At 46.5% G+C, this 23,568-nt stretch overlaps 1 protein-coding gene across 7 annotated transcripts in view; it reads right to left on the reverse strand.

The window, feature by feature from the left end:
- LOC115110910 (caskin-2-like) overlaps positions 1-23,568 on the reverse strand; it is a 147,811-nt gene that overhangs the window by 103,364 nt on the left and 20,879 nt on the right. For all 7 annotated transcript variants that reach the window (XM_065006636.1, XM_065006640.1, XM_065006639.1 and 4 more), the window contains exon 3: positions 3,323-3,374. In XM_065006636.1, coding sequence (XP_064862708.1) covers positions 3,323-3,374 — 52 coding nt within the window. The remainder of the gene's footprint in view (positions 1-3,322; positions 3,375-23,568) is intronic.

A 23,568-nucleotide genomic window follows, 5' to 3' on the forward strand; every position in this document is an offset into this window, starting at 1 on the left:
GTGTCAACGGTACAGGGTGGTGGTGTAATGGTGTGGGGAATGTTTTCCTGGCACACGCTAGGTCCCTTGAAACCAATTGAGCAATGATTCTATGCCCTGAAGAATTCAGGGTGTTCTGGAGGTAAAGGGGGGTCCAACCTGGTACTAGATGCGTGAACCTAATAAACTGGCCACTGAGTGTATGTCAACCATGTCCACGCCTACAGTAAGGGATGAGTAAGAACCTTTCATCATCCTCTCATACAGGTCTTCACCTGAACAACATTCATAGTACTACATACTAAAGAGCCCAGTCATATCCCCCCTCACTACTGCCAAGACAGACTGTACACTTTCCATGATTGCCCAACAACAAAGTGTTCTAGAAAAACAAACAGCCCACAATATACATGAGTGATTACTGTTGTAAACATAATTGCTGTGTGCTGTGCTTCAACATGATCGCGTATGACCTACTAATGGAGCGCTAGACTAAGCTATAGGATATGAGACTGAGCTGTAGTGATAAGATGAGGGGTCGGGTTCCTGCAGTAGTATAGTCTGTGTTTAACGCTAGAGAGAAAAGCAGAGCAGTGCCAACAGCACTGATGAATAATGAAAGACCTTTCCCCCACTTGAAATTCCATGTCCCCACGGGGGCCATTAGAACCGAGCAGCACGCACATACGCACGCACACACACACACATTCACACACACACACAGCCTGAGCAACACACAGCAGCAGCAAGACACAAATTAACACTCTTCCGACATGCTAATTTTGAGCCCCACATACATTTGTATATACTGTATAGTGTATGTGGAAACCTTCAAATTGGTGGATTGGGCTATTTCAGCCACACCCATTGCTGACAGGTGTATAAAATCGAGCACACAGCCATGCAATCTCTATAGACAAACATTGGCACTAGAATGGCCTTACTGAAGAGCTCAGTGACTATCAACGTGGCACCATCATAGGATACCACCTTACCAACAAGTTAGTTCGTCAGATTTCTGCCCTGCTAGAGCTGCCCCGGTCAACTGTAAGTGCTGTTACTGTGAAGTGGAAACGTCTAGGAGCAAAACAACTCAGCTACGAAGAGGCAGGTCACACAAGCTCACAGAACAGGACCGCCGAGTGCTGAAGCCCATAGCGCGTAAAAATTGCCTGTCCTCGGTTGCAACACTCACTACAGAGTTCCAAACTGCCTCTGGAAGCAATGTCAGTACAAGAACTGTTCGTCGGAAAGCTTCATGGCTGAGCAGCCGCACACAAGCCTAAGATCACCAAGCGCAATGCCAAGCATCGGCTGGAGTGGTGTAAAGCTCACCGCCATTGGACTCCGGAGTAGTGGAAACGATTTCTCTGGAGTGATGAATCACACTTCACCAGCTCGCAGTACGACAGATGAATCTGGGTTTTGCGGATGCCAGGAGAACGCTACCTGCCCGAATGCACTATAAAGTTTGGTGGAGGAGGAATAATGGTCTGGGGATGTTTTTCATGGTTCATGCTAGGCCCCCTAGTTCCAGTGTAGGGAAATCTTAATGCTACAGCATACCATGACATTCTAGATGATTCAGTGCTTCCAACTTTGGGGTAACAGTTTGGGAAGGCCCTTTCCTGTTTCAGCATGACAATGGCCCCTGTGCACAAAGTGAGGTCCATATAGAAATGGTTTGTCAAGATCGGTATGGAAGAACTTGACTGGCCTGCACAGAGCCCTGACGTCAACCCCATTGAACACCTTTGGGATGAATTGGAACGTTGACTGTGAGCCAGACCTAATCGCCCAACATCAGTACCTGACCTCACTAATGCTCGTGGCTGAATGGAAGCAAGTCCCTGCAGAAATATTCCAACATCTAGTGTAAAGCCTTCCCAGAAGAGTGGAGGCTGTTACAGCGGCAAAGAGGGGGGACCAACTCCATACTAATGCCCATGATTTTGGAATGAAATGTTCAATGAGCAGGTGTCCACATACTTTTGGTCATGTAGTGTATCATCATCATCAGGCCTCTCTGTTCCAGCCATGTTTATCCTCTCTGGTGCACTAGTATATAATTCCCGGACGCGGACGCTGTCATCACTGCATTGAGTTGTGTGGCAGCTTTTGTAAACACTCCCATCTAAATCGGCCACAGTCCCGCCCTCTACGCCAGACAAACCCCACCCCTGACCCCGGCCCCCTCAGACTCCGCTTCTGAATTCCTGGCCCCCCCGGCCCCTGAGAGCTGACAAAGAGAGAGGAGGGGGTTGGAGAAGATGCATAACAAGCAGTAAACCATGGCCAGAGACTGTGGTTCTGGGAGGGGACCTGGGCTCTGATATATGGTGCACCACTGTCCTGCTCTCTGGACCGTTTTACAGCCATCTCAGAGGCACGGCTTATCTAAAGGTCTCCCACTGTTGTCTTGGCTCTTCTCTCCACTTGTGTTACTCTGTTTATTTAGGTTGAGTGAGGGGGCACCAGTAGTATCTGTAGAGGGGGAAGGCTGTTTGGATGGATGTGGGAGCGCTGTAAGAGGTAGTTATATTTGGATATCTCGGGTATGCTAAGCCTATCGGACTCAATCTGAACTCAGACAGTCTAGCTGTAGACTTTGCCAGAGTTTGTATGATCTACTTTTTGACTAGTTCATATTCTACAGGGAGCTGAGTGACTCTTTAAAAAAGCCATGCTGCACCAAGGGATCTCACCAATGTCATCAATGTGCTATTCTATCAGCTACTGAGAGCAATTGTGTAAATTAGTATGGCTCTAGCAGCCAACAGAAATATCTGCGGTGAAAACACACCACCCTGTGAGAAGGGAAAAAGAGAGGAAACGGAGAAAGTGAGAACTTTCATATGGGATCCAAGTCCCTCCACAAAGAGAGAAATAGATGAGGAGAAACTAGACCTATGCTAATAAGCGAGAGGGGAACATTTTTACAGTCAGCATTTCCACTGGCAGACAGGGTAACTGGGGGGTTAGTAGACTGTGGTGTGTCTGCTTTTGGGCCAGAAGCAGTAGTAGAAACAACAATTAAATTAGCTTTTTCAGCAGTGACACCTTCGCTTCTCCTCCAGACACAATTACCAGTTAGTCTGCTTTGGCTGACTTAGCAGAAGGCCATGATTCAACCCAAGGCAAACTAACGCAGGGTGTTTATCACAAGCCAAGACAAGACGCATTGAGCTTTAAAATCCCAGCACTTGTATGTAGAAGCTATACATTAGAACTACTGTTTTACAGATACAGAAAGAGTAGCTTATTGGTAGGCCATCTTTTATTTATTATTACAGAGGTTGTCAGTCAGTTCTTTAGGACAGTGTTATCATCATCTCACACTTACCCATCTCCATCCTGGTAGTTGACGTTCAGTCTCTTCGTGGAGCCCAACAACTCTGCAAAAACACAAGACAGAAAATAAATCAACATACGTTCAGGATATTTTTAGAACAAACACTGTGCTACTGGTTAACCTAGAAACTATTCACTTAAGCCTGGAGGGAAGTGTCTTCATGGTGCATCTTCAGTTCATGGTTTAAAGTAGTATACTGGATTGGCTTGCTTTTTGGTTGTGCAAAATCTGGAGGTTGAGCATTGTTTTACAGATCTATTATTAGTTCACTCATGATCATGTGTTTGCTTGCGAGCTCAAACCATCTCCAGGTTCAACAAGATTATCTGTGGGAACCAACTCAGTCATTCTAAAAGATTATAGAGCATCTGGTTCTGGAAAGGCTGAAGACCTGCAGGCCACGGAACTAAGAGATCCTGGTCTAGATGCTCACCCTGATTAGTTGCTACCATGATGTTGTCATGGTGTGTTGCTACCATGCTGTGTTGTCATGTGTTGCTGCCTTGCTATGTTGTTGTCTTAGGTCTCTCTTTATGTAGTGTTGTCTCGCTTGTTGTGATGTGTGTTTGTCCTATATTTATATTGCACTTATTTTTAATCTCAGGCCCCCGTCCCCGCAGGAGGCCTTTTGCCTTTTGGTAGGCCGTCATTGTAAATAAGAATTTGTTCTTAACTGACATGCCTAGTTAAATAAAGGTTAAATATATTATTTTTTTAGAGGGCTACGGGGTCATGGTTCAGGGTTTAAGGAGAGAGCGACAGACAGTGGAGTGGAGACTCCAGCTAGCTCACCCACCAGGCCTCAAAAACCTGGTGGCGATCCCAAACAAACTGTCCCTGATAGATCTGTCCCTTTCTCTCCGTCTCTAGAGGCAGTTCATTAGCCTCTGACCCCAGGCTGACCTCTGTGGCCAGGTCAGGAGACAATACACTGTTCAGAGAACAAAGGGAGGGAGGAGATCTTGTTGTGTCCTTTGATGTTCTGATAGAGATGCCTCTCCATCAGCCTAGTGTGGCTTTAAAAGAAAGAATGTCACTGGCCACCACAGGGACTCATATGGTGCTTTTCCATCTAGAGTTAGCCCCACACCGGGAGTCGCCAGTGTTTTATGTTAACGTAACCTCTAGTTATTCTGTTTCCATCAGGACTGTGACACTAAAAACGTGTGGCGAGCAACAACCTCTGCATCATTCAAGAAGACTGTTGCTTTCTCATGGCCAAGTGAGACACAGGTGCTGGCCCACGTAGATGGAAACAGAAAAGTCTGCGCCTTTTGGGTAAAACACTGGGGTAAATCCTCATTGGAAATGTGCCAAGTCCCTACAGCCTCTATGGGCAACGCCCAGACCTGTCAACTAAACTGATGGAGACATCTCCTGCCCTCCCAAGACGTGATCAACCAATGACGGGGTCGTTCCCTTGTGTATTTCACTGGCCCTGCTGACACCCCAGCTCTCTTCTATAGCTTTCATACAATTTCTCCAAACATAAGCACAGACTCACCAGTTGCATGTGATAATTAGCACATTCTTATCAATTCTGTGAATTCCAAACAAAGTTTGTGCTTTGTAGAGTCATGCAGCTTATGCCCTGCGTTCAATCAGCATGTCAGTGTGATGCCACAGTCATCGTCCCTGAAATGAAAATCACCACCGCCAGCGGTAGATATACAGTTTAATGTCAGACACTAAGCATTTGTCATCTGATGAAACAGTAATGGAGGTCTGTGAGGCAGAGCTCCATCCATGTCAGCTGGTCATAAGAGTCTGCACTTGTGTTCTGGTCTCCAATGGCGTCTGAAGGTGGGTCAGCCGCTGTGAGGGTCACTGTTTGCTATGAGTTCAGCGAGGTCAAAGGGCAGGCCACAGGGGGGTAACACAGAACCGAGTGGGAAAGAAGTCCCAGACACTGGATACACCCACGGTGTGGAGACATGGCGACAGCCCGTCTTACTACTGCTCATTATGTCTGAGCAGGAGGCGAGCAAGGCCAAGGTAGCCTCAACAGCCCCAAAACAAGTGCTTTGAAGTGAGCTTCTATTCCAGATCTCTGCTACACAGCCAGTTTCCCCTTGGGGATCTCTGTGGCTCTTTGATTATGACCTCAATTCCATAATTAATTAGGTGTATCAAACATTGCGTGTCGCAGTCAAGTCATGGGAACACAAACCCCTCTTCGAAAAAAAAATCAGAACACTTTGCTGGCCGTGTAACAAGCACACACTGACATCAAACCCTCATGTGACTGACAGGACAGGCTGCCTGGCCTTGTCTTCACTACAGGAACCAGTCTCTAATGCTGAATATTGCAGCAAATTTCCCATTGAAGCTTTCATCTGCTGCACATTTGTTAAAAGTTATTTTTAATGTTTATGGAGAGGGAGGAAAGCGCCGCCTGTTCAGTTACAACCTTTTGAGGACTCCATATCTTTTTTAATTTAAAGCTGAAAGTATAACGTACCATAGATTTGGTTCCGCAAGAATGCTGGGCAAAGGGGAGATTTTGCTAAAGTCTGCACATTTGAGAATTCTGTCTTGGAACAAGTTCATGGATTCAAGTCGCAGCCTGTGTCTCTGGTGCGACTGGCAGAAACAGAATCTGTTGTAAAATATCAGACTAAAATTAGACAACCACTGTGAGTATCAAAACTATGATTATATGTTCTTCCATAAAAGAGCAGGCAACGCCTCAAAAATCCATTTTGTTTCTGGGGCTCAAATGACTGCACTAAGGCAATGAACATACAAAAGTTCAGGTCATAATTTTCTTTCTGCACTCATTGTGGTGTAGAACAGAGACCAGGCCACCATTATCCATCCAAAATGTGAGGCAGGAACAGCTCTGTTACAGAAGAAAGAGCTTTCAAAAGTAGGCCTTGTCAAAAACTGCTCTGTGAAAAACGTCAGCAGTCCCATCATGCCATATTCCCTGCCATTTGACTCAATGCCTGAAATTCAAGCTTTAAGTTGCAATAAAGAAACCCTGATAGCTTTAAAGGACCCTTTAAAAAAAAAACACCACATGTACATCTTCCAGATGAATTGTGAGTAAATCCATATGGCTGTTTAGTATGGTTTTAAATGGCTCGATGGCTGGTTTTGGTCCAACACTACTATGGTATCTGCCTGTCGCAATAACAGGACTTACTGTGACTGGCATCACTCAAACCAGTAAAAAGAGGACCAATGCCAAGATGAATATACATCCCTTCACATCCCTGTTCCCGAGGACATATTATACTGAAATAGTGACAAATTAGGTGAACTACAGTAGTGGTTTAACAGCTGGCCATCTTCCTCCTTGGGAGCTGAACCAGTCAACGAGGAAACATCTTGCTTGGATGATTAAAGGGCTGAAGAAAGCCCTTTCCTCCCCTCGCCTTATGGAGGCCTGATTGTTTAGCATCTGAGAACGAGTGTTTGATCTGATGGCACCATTTGAAGACTCAAGAGTGTCAGCGGAAACCCCGGGTCCACAATCAGGCCTGGTGGATTCCAGCGAATTCATAGCTCCGCTGTGCTCCTCGGGCTCTCACAGGCCTGGCACTGGAACACAGGAAGCTGCATGCGGTATGGCTAAGGACGGAACGGGACGGGACCTGCAGCGTCTTAGAGCCACACTTACTACACTTTATGTAAAAATACAGTCGGCTACACATATTACTGAAATGTAAACTTGCGTACTGCTACCTTCAGAGGTAGAGAACGACACCCACCAAACAGTTACCCCCCTGGAAGCAGAGCAGTACAAACAGAATAAATGGTAATAGCAGAGCAATGTTTTTGAATATCTGAGACTCGTTTTATTGAGATTTCACCTGGATGTTCTTTTTTACCTGGAATGCATCCCCGTTACATTCTAGGGATGAACATGAGTAATTGATTGCTCGAACGGAGGTCAAAACTCAATCTTTAACCAGAGATTGAAATGTTTAAAAAATTCCAGCACAGGCCTTCTGTTCTAAAAATAGCTTGTTATTTTTATTCCAAGAACTCAAAAGAAAATCATGTGAGTACTCGAACAGTCAAATAATGACAAATGGCCGTCCTTATTACATTCTGAAAATGTTGCAGTAGCTGCAATGAGCCACATAAAACTATGGAAGCCCATCTCCACAGGCGAGAAAATAAACCCCTTAAAATGGAAGGTAGCATACACAGGACCACATGTAACATATGGATTGGCATTAGTATACGCATTAAAAGTCCCACTGCAAAGTTACACCTCACTTTTCTTATTTCTCAAGTTATTACATAAAACCAAATCCGAATTCCGAAGAATGCCAAAGTCAAGTCGGAAAATGTTTTTCCAAGTGTGTGGTGTTATATGGATTACATATAGGCAAGCCAGCCTATTCCCTATAATGTAAACTCCAACAGAAATAACTACAAATACTAGTTTCAATAACATTTTCCACAAACTTACAAGCAAATACTTGATGAATGTATTGTTACGTTAGCACAGCATGAGTCAGCCATCTACAGCTACATTAAAGTAAACCAATGATTTGGAAATACATAACGCCATCTAACAAGTTATCAAAGAATGTTATTTTAGCAAACAAGCTGACCAGCCAGCTAATATTATCTATTTAGCCAACTAGCTAATAGCCTAGCCAACCACCTAGCCAAAGCGAGAGGCGGGCGCTTTCCCCAGGCCGATGGAGAGTCAGTGAGGGAAATCCAATAGCTATAGCAAAAGATTCCAGATATCAGCTAGCAGGCTAGCACTAAGCCAAGATAGAAAAAGTTACAAAACTCCCGTAGCCTACAGAGAACATGCCCGTTGTAAAAAAATGTTTTTAAATAGCCAATTTTCATGGTATCCAATTGGTAGTTACAGTCTTGTCTCATCGCTGCAACTCCCATACGGATCCTCCAAAACACAATCCAACCAAGAACAGACGAGGTACTACAGAGCAAAGAGGTTTGATTTTCTTTCATTTTGAGCCCATGGCAAGAAGGCACCAGAGTATGCCGTGCTAACGGGTTCCCACTAGATATCACAGCCGAAAAGTCTGTGAAGAGCATGAGTATGCTAACGTTAGCCGGCTTGAGCTAGATACCGAGCTAGCATACGAACTCGGTAATAGACACAGAGTACTCTCTCCATATGACGTTGCAAAATAGTGCATTGTGGGTAGTTTAGAAGATATCCGGAAATAAGTTAATAAATAATAACCTAAAAACAGAACTATGTTTGTAGTTATAGGTAATCAGATGGTGAGTAAAAACTCATGCTTCCTACCCTTTGTCTGCACATACATGCTTGTGAATTGTTGCATTATTCAAGAGTGTAATATGGTTTGGGTTGCATTACTCAATAGTGTAATATGTTTAAGAATAAAAGTTTGTCACTGTTGAATAGTTTTGCTTACTGGCTTTTGAGCTGTGGACCAAAAATGTCACGTTGCCAGCCACAACAAAGGGTACAGTAAAGCAAGGATGTAATGTGAATTGAAAAGTAAAATTATCTTTCGCCACCCCGCTCCTCAGTCTCTCCTTCATATCTCGTAGTGGGAATAGGGCCTTATCTGCTGAGTAAATGGGAACAGGAAGTCACAGCGGCATGCTGGGGTATTATTTTTTGCCTTATCTGAGCTCTGGGACAATGACAGGGTCGCACACAAAGGAGGCCGTTCTCCTGGCCAGTTCCCAGATCCCTGTAGTTTTTAAACAGCTCTGTGAGGCGTCAGAGTGGCTATTCCCCACGTCTAGAGGCAGCGCTGCCAGAGTGGACCACATACACAGATTTCAACACAGATTGGTTTTATCTGTTTACTTTCCTCAAATCAACAGTTACATGTGGAGAAAAGTCATCACACACTGCTAAGTCCGCTGGGTAAAGTTAGGTCCTCAGTTTGCCTGGTGGCTAACCCTCTCTGGAGCTAGATATTGACCTTTACAGCATTTCAACCATATATCAATACCCACCTACCTGGTGCAGTTAACACCTGCGTAGCTGCACCTGCCTGGTTACATCATAGGAAGCAGTACTCTCACTGCTGTGTCTTGAGGCCCCTTGTGCTGCTGCTCACTCCTACACGTCCACATCCTGTCTGAACACCTGCCTCCTAGCCTAAGAGCAGGAAATCCCTCAGCAATCAGAGCCACAGTTTCTGAACTCTCGCACTTAAACTATAAGGGGAAGTGCTGTCAGAGAGAGCGAGTAGGGAGGAGAAAGTGAAGGCCGAGTGCTTCCTCCTGTGGCAAACAAGCATTAAAAAAAATATATATATGGTCATCGCCCCTCAGAAATCTCCATGCCAGATTACCCCATATTACTTCAGTATACGCAGCTACACAGAGGAGTCCAAACTGTCTGGCCGTTAAGAACACAAGGTTAAGAACACATCAGGGGTAAGAGATTGGTGGTGTGGCTGAGTATTTTTCCTAAAGTGCTAACAAACTAAGCCAAATTTCCTCTCTCCATCTCGTGTCTATGACTGTTCATTCTGCATGTTATTTTCCCACCATGCACACTGTACTGGCACATGATAGGACCCCATTGCTGGAAACCACAGTGAAATGGCACAAACTCACACTCAACCGGGCAGAGACAAGCCCATCTCAGTTCACCTCCCAGGCCTCTGGCGGTCCACTTTGTTTATGTGTTGTTTTTCTCTGGGCAGTAATGTACCTCGTCTTGTGGGGCAGTTTTCCGGTTTGCCCCATCACCTCCACGGGGTGGTGTTTGGGGGTGAGAAGAGGGGCCAGAGTTTTACTGGAGGCATCATGAGGAAGCACTGGCTGTGTGAGCAGGAACCGGAGGTGTAGAAGTGTGTGAGTGACCTCAGGGGTGTTTCGTTGCAATCTGGCTGTGACATGGAGGGGGGGGGCCTCTCAGAAACAAAAGCAGGGACTTGAGCTGGGCCTCTTCTACACTTCCTTTCCCAAGACCATTGTTCCAAAGAGCGGGAGGCTTAGGCCATTGTGTGAGCCCCCTCCCAGGGGAGGGAGAAAGGGAGACAGAGCGATAGAGAGGTCCCTAAACTCTGTGTTCCTCCATCTCACCAACTCTACTCCGCCCTCTCTGTCTCCCTTCACTTCTCCCTGCCCCCTCTCCCTTTTTTCTGCACTCTATTTTCCCCTCGTTCCCCCGGCTCTTCCTCTGATGATTAGAGTACTGCCTGAGAAGCAGGGAGTTCCTCCTGTTCCATTCACAACTCATTACACAGCCTACACAGAAACCAGGACCACCTCTAGTACACAAGAGGATCCAGACACAGACAACCAGCTTCTCACACAATCAAGTAACCAAACAACCAGCAACAAAAAAAAGAGCACAAATGCCCTTTCATAAAAGGGGAAAAACATTATTTAAACAACTGAGCAATTAATTAGCTGAACATGTAGCCTCATGTGTCAATCCCTGACCCCTGACTAGTTAAAAAAAAAAAAAAAATCTGATCAGAGCAAGGGGACAGGGGGAAAAGGCTCCCCTCCTCCCCTAAGCAGTGTTCTACTGATCCAGACCTTTCACACACTTCAGCCTCTCCAGAGGAATGTGTACGCTGTTGTACTGTAGTGTCTCACTGCCTGCCCACACCTGCTGCCCCGCGCCTGAGGCTTTACTCACACCACTCTTATCAGGAGACAAGGCAGATAACGCCGACATCAGACACGTATCAGCACAGATAAGAGCCAGATTGTTCTCTCCCAATCATATCTGGGCCTGCTCTCCTCTCCTGGCCCTCTAGGCTCCAACAAGCTACGTCCTAATGGCTGACAGGAACGCCAACATGCATGGTTTAATACATGAGAATGAAGAGTTGAGGCTTCCAATGTTTTCCTTTGAGATGAAGTAGAGTGAAACCTGAGGCCCATGTGTTGTCTTCCCAGTCCGGCTCAGCCAGTGGGGAGTCTGGGGTTCGGAGCCCGGGCCAGCTTGGCATGGGGAGTAGCACCACGGTATGTAAATAATAGAGCTGCAGATGGGCCTGGAGGAGTGTGTGGTCACACACGGACACGGCACGCCAGAGGGCCAACACTAACACCAGCAGAAGAGATGAGCTTTGAAATGCACATGTACACACACAACACCCCGGGTCAAGGGGGGTGTTTCTGGAAAAGGTGATTTGCCATGTCAGTAGTTGAAATTGACAGCCATTTTGTTGTCGTCTGGAACTGTTTTGGGGTCAGTGAAAACAGTCTAACTCCTTTCTGTCACGCTGTAGAAGTACTGCTGATCCCATTACAGTCAGCAAAGATTTAATTAATTCACTCATACTGAGGGGACAAAGAACTATTCCCTGAATCCATCTCTCATGAGGAGTTGACAAGGTTGTGAAGGACAACACTAAAACTGCTAAAGCAGTCATTTGGACTGCTCATTAAAAAAAAAACTCTGCCATTTAAGTCATGCCCCCTCAGTCCTTGACTTTTCCTAAATAACCCTATATAACACACTGTCGTTGTTAGAATCTTAATATCACAAACAGAACTGGTGTTATAATTAGTTTTAGGAGGGCATGTCATTTTTTAAATGGTTTCCCCCTCTGCCCCTCCTCCCGACAGTGGGGCCTGCTCCACTCCTTCTCCCGACAGCGGGGCCTACTCCACCCCTCCTCCCGACAGTGGGGCCTGCTCCACCCCTCCTCCCGACAGTGGGGCCTGCTCCACCCCTCCTCCCGACAGCGGGGCCTGCTCCACCCCTCCTCCCGACAGTGGGGCCTGCTCCACCCTCCTCCCGACAGTGGGGCCTGCTCCACCCCTCCCGACAGCGGGGCCTCTCCACCCCTCCCGACAGCGGGGCCTGCTCCACCCCACCTCCCGACAGTGGGGCCTGCTCCACCCCTCCTCCCGGCAGTGGGGCCTGCTCCACCCCTCCTCCCGACAGTGGGGCCTGCTCCACCCCTCCTCCCGACAGTGGGGCCTGCTCCACCCCTCCTCCCGACAGTGGGGCCTGCTCCACCCCGACAGTGGGGCCTGCTCCACCCCTCCTCCCGACAGTGGGGCCTGCTCCACCCCTCCTCCCGACAGTGGGGCCTGCTCCACCCCTCCTCCCGACAGTGGGGCCTGCTCCACTCCTTCTCCCGGCAGTGGGGCCTGCTCCACCCCTCCTCCCGACAGTGGGGCCTGCTCCACCCCTCCTCCCAACAGTGGGGCCTGCTCCACCCCGACAGTGGGGCCTGCTCCACCCCTCCTCCCGACAGTGGGGCCTGCTACACTCCTTCTCCCGACAGTGGGGCCTGCTCCACCCCTCCTCCCGACAGTGGGGCCTGCTCCACTCCTTCTCCCGACAGTGGGGCCTGCTCCACCCCTCCTCCCAACAGTGGGGCCTGCCCCACTCCTTCTCCCGACAGTGGGGCCTGCTCCACCCCTCCTCCCGACAGTGGGGCCTGCTCCACCCCTCCTCCCGACAGTGGGGCCTGCTACACTCCTTCTCCCGACAGTTGAAGGCGCTGTGCCCAGTTGATAATCACCTTAATAATTGCCTCAAAACTGAAACTAATAGCACACATATAACAACAGATTAAATAAATAAAGTGAAGTATGATTGGGAGAAGGGGAGGGGAAGCAAACGATGCATAATTATGTCATCACCAATTGTGAATGAAGAACAGGACGGACCATTGTACTGTATTGATCTATTCTAATTAGAACCTCAAAATGGTATGTACCCTATTAGACTATTCTCCAAAATTAAAACAATTACAGTAATGGCCTTTGAGTGTGGACTGTATTATTATACATACTGGATGGACTGGTTACCTTATGCTACACTCCAAACTGTCTATCCATGAGTCTGGGAGAGAACATATAGGCCTAGGCGATGTGGTTGGTTCATTGATTGTGCAGAACGGCTTACAGAGATAGCCGCCCCCAATTTGTATTTGATTTTGAATAGCCTAGATATCGGAATTGTCATTTATGCTCATAATGAATAGGCTGAGACATTACCTTTAGCTACAGAATATCTCACCACTGTGCATTTCAATCTCCTCCATGACAATAACAGTCTGACACAACGTAATGACCACCACAGCCCTAGGCTAGAACAATTAGGCACCAAAGACCTCTTAAATCATTTTTTAAAATGCTTTCCTGCCGTGCGTAATATGCTGTAGGCTATGTATTGTATAACAGCACAATCATTATTTTAATTCCGTTTTTTTATTTTTTGTATTTGTTATTATTTATTTTATCGGGCTTTGGCTCATATATGGGCCTATGTGTATGCATCAGCAACAGCCCTAACCCTATATCAGTACAACAGCCCTAACCCTATATCAGTACAACAGCCCTAACCCTAACCCAGCCCTAACCCTATATCAGTACAACAGCCCTAACCCTATATCAGTACAACAGCCCTAACCCTATATCAGTACAACAGCCCTAACCCTATATCAGTACAACAGCCCTAACCCTATATCAGTACAACAGCCCTAACCCTATATCAGTACAACAGCCCTAACCCTATATCAGTACAACAAATCCAAAACAGTCTTCTCAGTCTACTCTGGCCTACTTGGAGTACACAGTGAGAGGGTGTGTAATTTACAATGGCAAGAAGACCAACACGAATGGATGCACATGCTAAATTAGCATTGCTACAAAATCTGAATGAAAACGACTCAGATGCTGGGGAATAAATTATTCATGACATCTGATTATTCTTCAGATTCTGAGCCTCATCATGAACCTAAGCCTGAACCTAAGCCTGAACCTAAGCACTAAAAAATACATGCTCCAACTGACATGGACATGCTCCAACTGATGCTACTGTGTGAAGACACACACCATGTAAGCACGAGCTGACAATAATTGACTATTTTTTACAGCTGTCATTGACACTTATTTTCATTATAATACCATTTTTGCTTTTGTGCTGATTTACACTTTATCAAGCACACTTGGAGATTATAATGATGTTTAGGCTACTGATGTTTTCATCATTTGACTGCGCGTCTTGCAGATCTTGCATCTTGGAAGATGGGGATTATTATTATTTTTTTTTTAATATAAATAACTCATTACTGCATTCCAACACATCTACTTTCTGTTTCATAGTTGTAACAAAGGGACTCCACAAATAAAATACATTGAACACTTGAATTTGTGTTTCTATTTTTGTTGTTTTTACATATAGTCTATAGTAACAAACTAGTGAAAATGCTATTGTGTTATTATTATTATTTTTTAAATATATATTTGTATTCTAATGTTACCTAAGACCTTCATAAACACAACCAAATTATTATTTTTGCAATAGAATATATGAAATGCATTAATTACACTGTTAGAATGTTGTAGTCAGAATGGCTGCTCATTACTTAATATATTTTATTTTTTAAATGTAACCTTTATTTAACTAGGCAAGTCAGTTAAGAACAAATTCTTATTTACAATGATGGTCTACACAGGCCAAACCCGGACGGCGCTGGGCCAATTGTGCGCCGCCCTACGGGACTCCCAATCCCGGCCAGTTGTGATACAGCCTGGAATCGAACCAGGGTGTCTGTAGCGACGCCTCAAGCACTGAGATACAGTGCCCTACACAGAACCCAAACTGGCTGCACGCATGCACCATCGTGCATACATTTATTTTGTCCCCCGACACCAAACGCGATCACGACACGCAGGTTAAAATATCAAAACAAACTCAACAAATTACATAAATTTGGGAACAGGTCGAAAAGCATTAAACATTTATGGCAATTTAGTTACTTCTGAGATCTTGAAGTAGTGGTTCCCCTTGCTCTGCAAGGGCAGCGGCTTTTGTGGAACGATGGGTAACTATGCTTCGTGGGTCGCTGTTGTTGATGTGTGCAGGGGATCCTTGGTTCACGCCCGGGTATGGGCGAGGGGACGGTCTAAAGTTAAACTGTTACACGGGGAGCAGTAGTTTCATTACAGATACAGTATGGAACTTATCCCACTTCATTACAGAACACCAGGCCTGTATTTACTGGAATTGAAAAAGCCAAATTAAGAGTGTCTCAGTTAGAAGAGAGCCCTCTTTAACCATGTTGAAGAGACAGGGTGGTAGTGGTACACTCTTTAACCATGTTGAAGAGACAGGGTGGTAGTGGTACACTCTTTAACCATGTTGAAGAGACAGGGTGGTAGTGGTACACTCTTTAACCATGTTGAAGAGACAGGGTGGTAGTTGTACACTCTTTAACCATGTTGAAGAGACAGGGTGGTAGTGGTACACTCTTTAACCATGTTGAAGAGACAGGGTGGTAGTTGTACACTCTTTAACCATGAAGAGACAGGGTGGTAGCGGTACACTCTTTAACCATGTTGAAGAGACAGGGTGGTAGCGGTACACTCTTTAACCATGTTGAAGAGACAGGGTGGTAGCGGTACACTCTTTAACCATGTTGAAGAGACTGGGTGGTAGTGGTACACTCTTTAACCATGTTGAAGAGACCGGGTGGTAGTGGTACACTCTTTAACCATGTTGAAGAGACAGGGTGGTCATGGTACACTCTTTAACCATGTTGAAGAGACTGGGTGGTAGTGGTACACTCTTTAACCATGTTGATGAGACAGGGTGGTAGCGGTACACTCTTTAACTATGTTGAAGAGACAGGGTGGTAGTGGTACACTCTTTAACCATGTTGAAGAGGCAGGGTGGTAGTGGTACACTCTTTAACCATGTTGAAGAGACAGGGTGGTCATGGTACACTCTTTAACCATGAAGAGACAGGGTGGTCAAGGTACACTCCTTAACCATGTTGAAGAGACAGGGTGGTAGTGGTACACTCTTTAACCATGAAGAGACAGGGTGGTAGTTGTACACTCTTTAACCATGAAGAGACAGGGTGGTAGCGGTACACTCTTTAACCATGTTGAAGAGACAGGGTGGTAGTGGTACACTCTTTAACCATGTTGAAGAGACCGGGTGGTAGTGGTACACTCTTTAACCATGTTGAAGAGACAGGGTGGTAGTGGTACACTCTTTAACCATGTTGAAGAGACAGGGTGGTAGCGGTACACTCTTTAACCATGTTGAAGAGACCGGGTGGTAGTGGTACACTCTTTAACCATGTTGAAGAGACAGGGTGGTAGTGGTACACTCTTTAACCATGTTGAAGAGACAGGGTGGTAGTGGTACACCCTTTAACCATGTTGAAGAGACAGGGTGGTAGTGGTACACTCTTTAACCATGTTGAAGAGACAGGGTGGTAGTGGTACACTCTTTAACCATGTTGAAGAGACAGGGTGGTAGCGGTACACTCTTTAACCATGTTGAAAAGACAGGGTGGTAGTGGTACACTCTTTAACCATGTTGAAGAGACAGGGTGGTAGTGGTACACTCTTTAACTATGTTGAAGAGACAGGGTGGTAGTGGTACACTCTTTAACCATGTTGAAGAGACAGGGTGGTCATGGTACACTCTTTAACCATGTTGAAGAGACAGGGTGGTAGTTGTACACTCTTTAACCATGAAGAGACAGGGTGGTAGTGGTACACTCTTTAACCATGTTGAAGAGACAGGGTTGTAGTTGTACACTCTTTAACCATGAAGAGACAGGGTGGTAGTTGTACACTCTTTGACCATGAAGAGACAGGGTGGTAGCGGTACACTCTTTAACCATGTTGAAGAGACAGGGTGGTCATGGTACACTCTTTAACCATGAAGAGACAGGGTGGTAGCGGTACACTCTTTAACCATGTTGAAGAGACAGGGTGATTGTGGTACACTCTTTAACCATGTTGAAGAGACAGGGTGATTGTGGTACACTCTTTAACCATGTTGAAGAGACAGGGTTGTAGTTGTACACTCTTTAACCATGAAGAGACAGGGTGGTAGTTGTACACTCTTTAACCATGTTGAAGAGACAGGGTGGTCATGGTACACTCTTTAACCATGAAGAGACAGGGTGGTCAAGGTACACTCTTTAACCATGAAGAGGCAGGGTGGTAGTGGTACACTCTTTAACCATGTTGAAGAGACAGGGTGGTCATGGTACACTCTTTAACCATGAAGAGACAGGGTGGTCAAGGTACACTCTTTAACCATGTTGAAGAGACAGGGTGGTAGTGGTACACTCTTTAACCATGAAGAGACAGGGTGGTAGTTGTACACTCTTTAACCATGAAGAGACAGGGTGGTAGCGGTACACTCTTTAACCATGTTGAAGAGACAGGGTGGTAGTGATACACTCTTTAACCATGTTGAAGAGACAGGGTGGTAGCGGTACACTCTTTAACCATGTTGAAGAGACCGGGTGGTAGTGGTACACTCTTTAACCATGTTGAAGAGACAGGGTGATTGTGGTACACTCTTTAACCATGTTGAAGAGACAGGCTGGTAGTGGTACACTCTTTAACCATGTTGAAGAGACAGGGTGATTGTGGTACACTCTTTAACCATGTTGAAGAGACAGGGTGGTAGTGGTACACTCTTTAACCATGTTGAAGAGACAGGGTGGTAGTGGTACACTCTTTAACCATGTTGAAGAGACAGGGTGGTAGTTGTACACTCTTTAACCATGTTGAAGAGACAGGGTGGTAGTGGTACACTCTTTAACCATGTTGAAGAGACAGGGTGGTAGTTGTACACTCTTTAACCATGAAGAGACAGGGTGGTAGCGGTACACTCTTTAACCATGTTGAACAGACAGGGTGGTAGCGGTACACTCTTTAACCATGTTGAAGAGACAGGGTGGTAGCGGTACACTCTTTAACCATGTTGAAGAGACTGGGTGGTAGTGGTACACTCTTTAACCATGTTGAAGAGACCGGGTGGTAGTGGTACACTCTTTAACCATGTTGAAGAGACAGGGTGGTCATGGTACACTCTTTAACCATGTTGAAGAGACTGGGTGGTAGTGGTACACTCTTTAACCATGTTGATGAGACAGGGTGGTAGCGGTACACTCTTTAACTATGTTGAAGAGACAGGGTGGTAGTGGTACACTCTTTAACCATGTTGAAGAGACCGGGTGGTAGTGGTACACTCTTTAACCATGTTGAAGAGACAGGGTGGTCATGGTACACTCTTTAACCATGTTGAAGAGACAGGGTGGTAGTTGTACACTCTTTAACCATGAAGAGACAGGGTGGTAGTGGTACACTCTTTAACCATGTTGAAGAGACAGGGTTGTAGTTGTACAACCATGAAGAGACAGGGTTTTGTAACCATTGACCATGAAGAGACAGGGTGGTAGCGGTACACTCTTTAACCATGTTGAAGAGACAGGGTGGTCATGGTACACTCTTTAACCATGAAGAGACAGGGTGGTAGTGGTACACTCTTTAACCATGTTGAAGAGACAGGGTGATTGTGGTACACTCTTTAACCATGTTGAAGAGACAGGGTGGTAGCGGTACACCCTTTAACCATGTTGAAGAGACAGGGTGGTAGCGGTACACTCTTTAACCATGTTGAAGAGACAGGGTGGTAGCGGTACACTCTTTAACCATGTTGAAGAGACAGGGTGGTAGTGGTACACCCTTTAACCATGTTGAAGAGACAGGGTGGCAGTGGTACACTCTTTAACCATGTTGAAGAGACAGGGTGGTAGTGGTACACCCTTTAACCATGTTGAAGAGACAGGGTTGTAGTTGTACACTCTTTAACCATGTTGAAGAGACAGGGTGGTAGCGGTACACTCTTTAACCATGTTGAAGAGACAGGGTGGTAGTGGTACACTCTTTAACCATGTTGAAGAGACCGGGTGGTAGTGGTACACTCTTTAACCATGTTGAAGAGACAGGGTGGTATTGGGACACTCTTTAACCATGTTGAAGAGACAGGGTGGTAGCGGTACACTCTTTAACCATGTTGAAGAGACCGGGTGGTGGCGGTACACTCTTTAACCATGTTGAAGAGACAGGGTGGTAGTGGTACACTCTTTAACCATGTTGAAAAGACAGGGTGGTCATGGTACACTCTTTAACCATGTTGAAGAGACAGGGTGGTAGCGGTACACTCTTTAACTATGTTGAAGAGACAGGGTGGTCATGGTACACTCTTTAACCATGTTGAAGAGACAGGGTGGTAGTGGTACACTCTTTAACCATGTTGAAGAGACAGGGTGGTAGTGGTACACACGCAAAACCAGCAATAAGTGTATTACTCAGCACGCTATATGTATTGATACACATCTAAAACGCCCAGCAGTACAGACATTGTGGCGCGGCCTCTCAGTAATACTGGTTATCACTACATTCATTGTTTACTCAATAATGTATTTATTGCAGTTTCCTGCTTATGTACCCAGTCGCACCCTTGGCAATACATTTCCACAGTAGTCTTTTTGGGGGTAAGAACTTCAGTTTATATAAGGCTCGAAGGCATGTCATGTTTAGTGTAGGGATTTGGACGCTCCTTTCAAGCATGAGAAGACGGTGCAGTTTACTAACAGAGAGCTATACTGCACTGGGCTGCTGATCATGCTGCATCTCTAGCTATTACCAGTGGAGCGCCAGAGGAAGGATGTGAACTGAACTGGGGCATGGTTCACAATGCATGATTAGGTTATTTGTGAGACTAGTGATCCATAAAGATGTTGTAAATGATGCGACAATGCTGCTGTACCATTTGAATTGAGTGTCAGTCGTTACAGCACGATATCATTGAGGATGAGAACAAGTTTTACCGTACGTCAACAGGGACCTAGAAACAAAGCTCCCATCCAAGGGCTTGAAATTGACACGGCCTAGTCAGTTATGCGGATGCATCAATTTACGACACTTGAAACAATGTTCAATTAAGCAGTGCACGGGGGGGCCATAAATCATGATTGTGTGTGATGCCTTTCACAGCTCTCTGCCTCAGGGTGTGTGTGCACCTGGGCTGTGTGTGCAGTGAACCCCTCTGTCTGTGGAGCCGGCCTATCACTCACCGGGCCCTAATGGACACGTATTCGTGACGACACGGCGGTCAGGCCCTCCCTGTGAAGGAAAGGGCTGTGAGAACTTCATCTCCAGGCCAACTGACATGGCTCGACAGCTGCAGGGCAGGCCACTGGGGAGCTGGCTGAGAGACCCCAAGTATCAGAGCTCAGGCCAGCCCCGGCTAAAGGAGGCCACCATCACACTGCAGCAGGAAGCAGCAACCTTGGAGAAAATACATCGAAGTCGCCCTAAACACAGGCCAGGCTTCTCAAAATCTTTGCTCCGGCCAAACGCTATGCCACGACCACAAGTTTCTACTCCGTAATGAGTCTGGATCGGAGTACCTCCCGGACGATTTCTGGAACGCAAACACATTGTAACCATTCTGATTGGTCCCAGAAACCGACGGGCTTCGCCAGAGCCAGAACACGTATTTAAGGAGGCGTTTTGAAAATGGGTCATTGGTTTTGATTCGCTGATTGGTTAAAGATTATCCAATCACTGATTACTTGTGTTTTGTACAACACACTCATTTTGACATAACCACAAACAACTTCAACAATGGCAGACTCAGACTGGAGTATATCGCGAACGCAGGGGAGCAGCGGAATAATTCCGTTGGAGTCGTCAGGCAACCTAAACACTGGCCTGGAGCTTCTTTTGTGATCAGGATTTAAAAGTCGTTGGTGCTGATGCAGATGTCAGTTACATGAGAAGAACGCTCCAAAGACGTATTTGGTTTAACTGAAAGAGGAGGAACGAGGAGAGAAAAGCAAAGGGAAATGAAAGAGGGAATGTTTTCCTTGGCACAGAGAGCAGAGAAAAACAGCCCTGCTGTTTCATGACAAATGAACAGAAAAGTGCTTTAATTATACGTGTGCAAAGGACTGACAGTACAGCTATGATTTGATAGGTAAAGCTGAACAGTGTAAGGAGGGCAGGCAGTTAAGAAAACACATAGATCATAGTTCAACTCAAGGCAAACCTCAGAAGGTTCCGTTTGGCGATTCAATCACTGGGTTTATTTTCTACCCAAATATGGCAGTTCAAGCTTATTCCCATCTGTCAGAGACTATCATCTGATGAAGTGTAATTTTATGAAAGGAAGGATCAATCGCAGAAGATACACAAATCAGGCTGCATTATACTATACCAGTGGTTCCCAAACTTTTTATAGTCCCGTACCTCTTAAAACAATCAACCTCCAGCTGCATACCCCCTCTAGCACCAGGGTCAGTGCACTCTACAATGTTGTTTTTTGCCATCATTGTAAGCCTGCCACACACACACTTTCCGATACAGTTAAACATAAGAATGAGAATGAGTTTTTGTTACAACCCGGCTTGTGGGATGTGACAAAGACCTCTTATAGGACCAAGGCAATAATATAATAATACATCAATAATTTTCTCTTTATTTAGCCATCTTACATATAAATCCATATTTTTTCTCAAAAATTGTGAATATCTCACCACAGGTTAATGAGAAGGGTGTGCTTGAAAGAATGCACATAACTGCAATGGTGGGTTGTATTGGAGAGATTCTCAGTCTTAAATCATTTCTCACACACAGTCTGTGCCTGTATTTAGTTTTTCATGCTAGTGAGGGCCAAGAATCCTCTCTCACATAGGTACGTGGTTGCAAAGGGTATCAAGTGTCTTAACTGCGCGATTTGCCAAGGCAAGAAACCTGGCAGTGTCGCGACTTCTACCGAAGTCGGTTCTACTCCTTGTTCGGGTAGTGTTTGGCGGTCGACGTCACCGGTCTTCTAGCCATCGCCGATCCATTTTTCATGTTCCATTTGTTTTGTCTTGTTTTCACACTCACCTGGTTTCAATTCCCTTATTACATGTTGTATATGTTCCCTCTGTTTCCCCCATGTCCTTGTCGGGGATTGTTTATTGTGAGTACGTGTGCATTGTGTACCAGGTGCGATACGGGTTTTGTGCCCATGTGTTTGTTGTTTTTTGTATGCCGGTAGTTATGTTTATTAAACGGCTCCGGCTATTTACCAAGTTCTGCTCTCCTGCTTTGACTTCACTGCCACCAGTTACGCACCCCTTACAGAATTCCCGACCCTGCTATGGAGTCAGCAGGAGCAGGTGCCCCTGGTATAGGGGTCGAGGAGCGCATCCAGGAGCAAGCGAAAATAATCTGCCATCTCGGCGCCATCATGGATTATCCAGACCCTGGACCGTTGGGAGAGACGGGGAGGTCCACCAGCGCTTTCAACAACGCAACCCGAACCTCCACTACTCACTCCTTCTGCAACCAGTCCCAGTGGGATGCGTCTCGCCCTTCCCGGGGAGTATGATGGGACGGCGGCATGGTGCCAGGGTATCCTGTTACAGCTGGACCTATACCTGGGCACCGTTTACCCAGCTCCCTCGGGAAGGGAGAGGGTGTCCGCCCTCATCTCATGCCTCACAGGGAGAGCTCTGGAGTGGTCCAACGCCGTGTGGGGAGAAGTTGATGAGGGTAGAGTGGCGGGTGAGCGCCTCTTCCAGCTGAGGCAGGAGACGAGGTGCGCCCAGGAGTTTGCCCTAGAGTTTAGGACCATGGCTGCCGGCGCGGGATGGAACGACAGGGCCCTGATCGACCACTACCGTTGCAGTCTGCACAAGGACGTCCGTCGGGAGTTGGCCTGCAGAGACACCACCCTCATGTTGGATCAGCTGGTGGACCTGTCCATCTGGCTGGACAACCTGCTGGCTACCCGAGGACGTTCAGATCGGGGTCTGGTGGTTCCATCCCCTCGCACCCCCTCTCCTGAACCTATGGAGCTGAGAGGGGTGGTGCGTAGGAAGAAAGGAGGGGGTTCCAGTTCGTGCACCATCTGTGGCCGCAGAGAACACACTGCCGGTCGGTGCCGGGTTGGTCCCTCTGGGAGTCGAGGCAGCAGGCAGGGCACTCTGGCGTCACCCCAGGTGAGTCTGCACCACTCTCATCCATAGTCCTCTGTTGTCCAACTGTTTTCTTCGCATTCCCAGCATAAGGCGCTCGTCGATTCAGGCGCAGCTGGGATTTTTTTTGACAGAGCGCTCGCTCTTAGTCTTATGATCCCCATTATCCCTGTGGCTAGACCTTTCCCAGTGCACGCTCTGGATAGTCGACCATTGGGGTCCGGGCTAATCAGGGAAGCCACTATCTCCCTGGCCATAGTGACGCAGGGGAGTCACGAGGAGAGAATCAGCCTCTTTCTCATTGACTCTATTACATTTCCCGTGGTACTGGGCCTTCCCTGGTTAGCTCATCATAACCCCACTATTTCATGGCAACAGAGGGCTCTCACGGGGTGGTCGCGAGAGTGCTCCGGGAGGTGTTTAGGTGGAAAGTCCAGACCAGGTCTCCACTGTGCGCATCTGAGCCGTCTCCTTCCTAGGGTATCGCATTTACACATCAGGGGTGGAGATGGAGAGTGTCAGTCGTTCCCTTGGCAG

This window comes from Oncorhynchus nerka, linkage group LG21 (genome assembly GCF_034236695.1).
Source record: "Oncorhynchus nerka isolate Pitt River linkage group LG21, Oner_Uvic_2.0, whole genome shotgun sequence".
Lineage (NCBI taxonomy): Eukaryota > Metazoa > Chordata > Actinopteri > Salmoniformes > Salmonidae > Oncorhynchus > Oncorhynchus nerka.